The sequence below is a fragment of the Thrips palmi genome, unplaced genomic scaffold (genome assembly GCF_012932325.1).
Source record: "Thrips palmi isolate BJ-2018 unplaced genomic scaffold, TpBJ-2018v1 HiC_scaffold_18, whole genome shotgun sequence".
NCBI lineage: Eukaryota > Metazoa > Arthropoda > Insecta > Thysanoptera > Thripidae > Thrips > Thrips palmi.
The window spans coordinates 2,979,734-2,984,877 of record NW_023144627.1 but is presented as its reverse complement, the minus strand read 5'-3'; the positions used below and the strand labels follow the sequence as shown (position 1 = coordinate 2,984,877).

Sequence of the window (5,144 nt, the reverse complement as noted above, 5' to 3'; positions counted from 1 at the left end):
AACGGAACCCTCCTCTATTGCAGAAATATGTAATGAGACTGCTTTAGGACAGGAGGTAAGAATCCAATTGCATCTAATGTGTCCTCAATCATTGTACTGTGTTCTACATTTTAGGTAATGCATAACATCAATTTCAGTATAAATTCTTAACAGAAAGTAGTGGTTGATACAGTACAATGACTGAATTCAGTACTTATTTCTCTTTTCAAATTAACTTACTCATTTGACTAGGATAAACCTAACAATAATTACATCACAATGTGAAATTCTTCACACAAAGTAGTGGGTGATACAGTACAGCTATGACTGAATGCAGTACTTATTTCTCTTTTCAAATTAACTTACTCATTTGACTAGGATAAACCTAACAATAATTACATCACAATGTGTTGTACTCTGTGTCATATAAAATACATATAAATTATTTTTTTTTAAAAGAGATATCAAACATAAAGATCAATTCAATAAAGTCTACACAGTTGTTGAACTCAGATGGTCCAACTGTTCACTTTAGTCTTGAAGATACTTGTTAAAAATATAAAAGAGGAAGGCACACAATAAATGAATTCACCTACATTGGAACATTAATCAGTACTTCGGATTCATTTTCCGCAGGAAAAACGAAGTCAGGGTCACAGCCGTACCAGAAATGTGGGTCGTCATGCTCCTCATGAAATGCAGTGTACACCATTTGAAGGATTGGCTTTTGGAACACTGCATTACATAAGAAGTATTCTGGCACCAGCATTTCTCGGTGGGCTCTTATCAGTCTTTCTCTCTTTTCATGCCAAAAGGCCTCTTCATAAGTAACTTCGACACACAAAAACTTGGGCTCATTGTTCACCTCTGAAAAAACGATGAAGTCACACTTATCCAGTTTTAAAATGTCCATGGACATTTGAACTTGGAAGTGCCACTTATGGTTTCTCTTAAGCTCAATTTTCCCAGTGGTTTGGCAACGTTTGAGGCAGAAGGACTTCAGTTGGTTTTTGGGAAGTGTTTCGAACTTAGCTGGGTCGATACCTTTCAACACTGCAGGACATTTAATTTCGAGAAGTTTCAAAAATCCATTCACGTCAACAATTACTCCATCTGGGCTGCAGGACAGCATTGGATACTTTGGGTTCACCCACATGCCAGTTTCTATCACATCCAAGCTAGGGTCGACCTCCTTCAATGATTGAATGTACGCTCTCCTTGCTTTACCTTCCATTGCACTTCCATATTCCATTGCTTCCTTTGCTTTCTTCGCTCTAGGTCCCATCCTTTTTCCTTCAGGGAACTTGCTTATTCCCCACAGGTGATAACGGAAAAAGTTAATTTTTCCAGTAGGTGTTGAATTAGTGGAAAGGAGCCCCAGAAACTGTTTGGCGACTGAAGCAGTGGCTCTCACTGCTCGTTGAGAAAACCAAGAAGCACTGGTTGACTGAGATTCAGTTCCTGAGAGGTGCAACGGTTGATTTGTAGATTGATGCCTGATTTGGTTCAAATTCCAAAGGAGATGGGAGCACATTTCAGCTAGTCTTTCAGTCATTGCAGGATCAGGATACTCCTCACATTCTACAGCAGGCCGCTGGCGCTGCTGCTCCGGCTTTGGTTGTAGCTGATAAAACCATAAAATCTTTTGAGGCATTTTTGAAACTAATGTAATTAATTTCTCTACTCTTGTGTTGTCATCATTATTTTGTTGGCTGGTAGGGCGAGGGTCAAAATGCCCTTGCCTGTGAAACTTTGTCTTCAAATAATATTCGTCTTTGCTCCGCACAACACCAGGGCGCTTTTCCAGTGTTTCCCCAGCAGCCAGCCAGTAGCATTCCCTGCCAGTGCATGTCACAGCTGCAAAAAAAGAAAAAAACATGTTAACAATGATTTTTTTGTTTCCAGGCGAAACAAACACGCTCCATTGGAATACAATGCAACCGAAGTTTCCTGTGCTACGATCGATGCAAACTACTCTCAGAAAAAGACTTCCAATTTTACACTAGTCTGACTCAAGAGATGTTTGAAGTGGTGTATGAATTATTGGGAGGTGAAGAAATTTGTTGTAAATTTAAATACAAGTATAATCGTAACACTCCTAAAGGAATGAGATTCAGAGGTGAACTGACACCACGAGATGAACTGCTCATGACCCTGCTCCGATAAAGAAGGGGTATCCCCCTTAGAGACCTTAAAGTTTTGTTCAACATTAGTGAAGGGCATTCATCAAAAATTGTGTACACATGGGTTCGTGTCATGTCCCTTGAATTTCAGAAATTGGAAGAGCTGATGTTTGTTAGTACCGCAGCTCAAGACGGGATGCGTCCAGCTTGTTTTGAACCGTTCCCAAACCTTAGGGTGATAATTGATTGCACAGAGTTTCGTATCCAGAGGCCAGATAATCTGGAGCAACGAAGAAATTCTTATTCTAAGTACAAGGGTGCAAACACCATTAAGTTCCTTATAGGAATATCATGTATGGGAGGCCTCTCTTACATAAGTGAGGGGTATGAAGGATGCATTTCTGATCGTAGAATTACAGAAAAAAGTGGCTTCCTCCAGCTCCTAGAGCCAGGAGATGCAGTTATGGCTGACAAGGGCTTTGACATAGAAGACGTCTGTGATGAATTAGATGTGCAGTTACTAATCCCTTCATTTGTTAAGGAGAGAAATAACCTTACAGCAAGAGAACTTATTTGGTCTAGAGCCATTGCTCAAAGCAGGGTACATGTGGAAACTTACATTGGGAAAGTAAAAGACTTCAGATTGATTCGTTATGTGATTCCAAACTCAATGCTTGCTATTGCTAGTGATTTGGTCAAAGTATGTGCAATGCTTGTAAACTTCCAATATCCTTTCATTCGTCTGGATAATGATGATGAGCTTTACTAAAGTCATTTCATCTTTTATGATATAAGTAGCTCTGTTCCTACTTTAAAATTATTTAACTTGCTCTGATTGTAAATATGATAATGTAGTAATGTCAGACTGATGCATATTCTAAGTAATTTTATGTTGTAATAAAAAATAATTTACTGTACAGTTTTAATGGAATCTTACCTTCATGGCCTCTGTTGGCTACATGACGTCCAATAAGGAGAAGGACGGCCATAATGTGGCAGCACCTTCCTAAAGCCTTTGCCTTGCATTGGCAGTCAGTGAAGCAGATGGAACCACTGCCCTTCGCCATCATAATTTGGACAGTAAAGAATTTGTTTCTCAACGATGCCTGGACCTGGGCTTTGACAAAGTAATGTGTGTCCCTCTGGCAGTCAAGGACAGACAGTACTCTTCCACTATCAATGAAATTATTGGCACGCTTCAGAGTACCATCAACAAAGAGTTTTTTTCTGTCCTCTTGTGTGGGTTGGGAAAAATCATAGAGGTCGTCTTCTTCCTCGTCATCAGTGGTCTCCCTGGTCTCCCCTTCTTTATCCTTCACCAAGATCACTCCCTCTGCATATGAAAATCTTACTTCTGGTATTCTCTCCAGATAGTCTCTTGCCTTACTGCTAGAGTAATTGTTTGGAATGTGGACACTGGGAAAGGGTTTCCATAAAGCTCCAATAGGCATCATTGGGGCTTGTTTTCTTCCATTGTCAAGCTGTAAATAAGTAAAGATTCAGTTTTAAAAATATAGTTTGACATAGGTCATTAATCTTCATGACACAAGGAATGAATATCAACTAACTTCTGCCATGATTTTTTTCCTTTTGGCTTCGTAGGCTTGCCCTTTATCATACGCAGGGTCTATTTTAAAGGCCCTTTCCTTGTGATTACGTATTCTGAAAGAAAAAGGATAATTAAGAGCACTGCACGGACTTGGGAGGTATATGTGTTACATGTAAAATCCACAATACCTCTCTATTAATTGTGCTTTTCTTCCTTTAACAGGCAAGCCACGAGTTTGTAGCCAAAGCTTCATCTGAGGCTTAAGGTAGGTTTCTATAATGCTCAAGTCAAGTTTGGCCCCTGGTATGTCATTCTCCGTCAGAATTGGGTCCAAAACATCAAGGTCAAAGTTGGGGTGGTCACATTCTGGAACTTGCTGTACATATTCAGTAGAATTATTATCTTCATGAACCTGTGCAGAATGGGTCTAGTTTAATTCTAACACAAGTGGAAGCTGAACTTTGAAAAGGAGAAGTACAAATAAAGGCTTTACCTGGATGTTGGAAATTTTTTGACAAATAAAATTCTCAGTATCACCTTTTGTGTCATCAATAATTCCAGAGTGACCAAGATGGTTATCAAGCTCATCCCATTTGTCAAATTCATTGGCAATGTTCACCTCTGCTCCTTTTGCATCGTCAATAATTTTTGACAGCCCCAGATTGTTATCAAGCTGGTCCAGTTTGACAAACTTTTTTACTTTGTTCACTTTTGCAGTCGACTTGGGGAAGATGTCTTCATCACTGTCCCATTGGAAAATTTCAGGACTCAGAGATCCAGTCACTGAATCATGGAAGTCGTCTGAGGCCTCATCTTCATTTGGATGGAACGCCTCATTAGATAGGGACTGAAAAGGGGGGAATTGTGCTGGCTCCTCACTGAACATATCACCAGAGACGTTCTTATCAACATCTTCACCCTGTTGGGGACAAAAAAATGAATTATAAAAATGACCCTGTGGTAGAGAATTTTCAGCAATCGAAAGAAGATGCAGAAGTGTCCTACAAATTCTCTGGCAAAATTATCCCAAGAGAAAGATTCAGGGATGTCAAAAGGGAGCTGTCCCTCGTATTTCAAGTCCTTCTCAAAAATCAACACATAGCTGTCATCTGTGCAAAGATGTCTTGATGTCGTGTTTGACACCTTGGTATCATTGAAGCTGTACCACCTAGTCATGAAATGTAGAAATGAATGGACAATATTGACAGGTATTACTCATCGTGAAATGTTAGGGAATCATTAACAGCACCAAATGAGAATGGGAATAAAAGTTGGATGGCAGGATGAGAGGGGCAAAAAGGGGATGGCAGAAAGGGTGACATTTATAGGTACAATATCTAGTGGGGAAAGTTACCTATTTCCTCTCTTGCTTGTGGCGATGTAATGGCCCTCATGCATTCTTTTTTTACCTTGGTGATTGACAACCCCTACCAAGTAGTACCTCCCATTATTTTGAAGCTCTTCTATGGTATAGTTAGCTAAATCAAGGGTGG

General features: G+C 39.8%; 1 protein-coding gene across 1 annotated transcript; it reads right to left on the bottom strand.

The window, feature by feature from the left end:
* Nucleotides 1-571: 571 nt before the first annotated feature.
* On the bottom strand, nucleotides 572-3,967 carry LOC117644250. Its single transcript, XM_034383530.1, has 4 exons — nucleotides 3,840-3,967; nucleotides 3,671-3,764; nucleotides 3,040-3,583; nucleotides 572-1,836 (listed from the first exon to the last, which is right to left on the bottom strand). Exons 1-4 carry the CDS (start codon nucleotides 3,902-3,904, stop codon nucleotides 572-574), a joined length of 1,968 nt encoding a protein of 655 aa, XP_034239421.1. The 5' UTR covers nucleotides 3,905-3,967.
* Nucleotides 3,968-5,144: the final 1,177 nt, after the last annotated feature.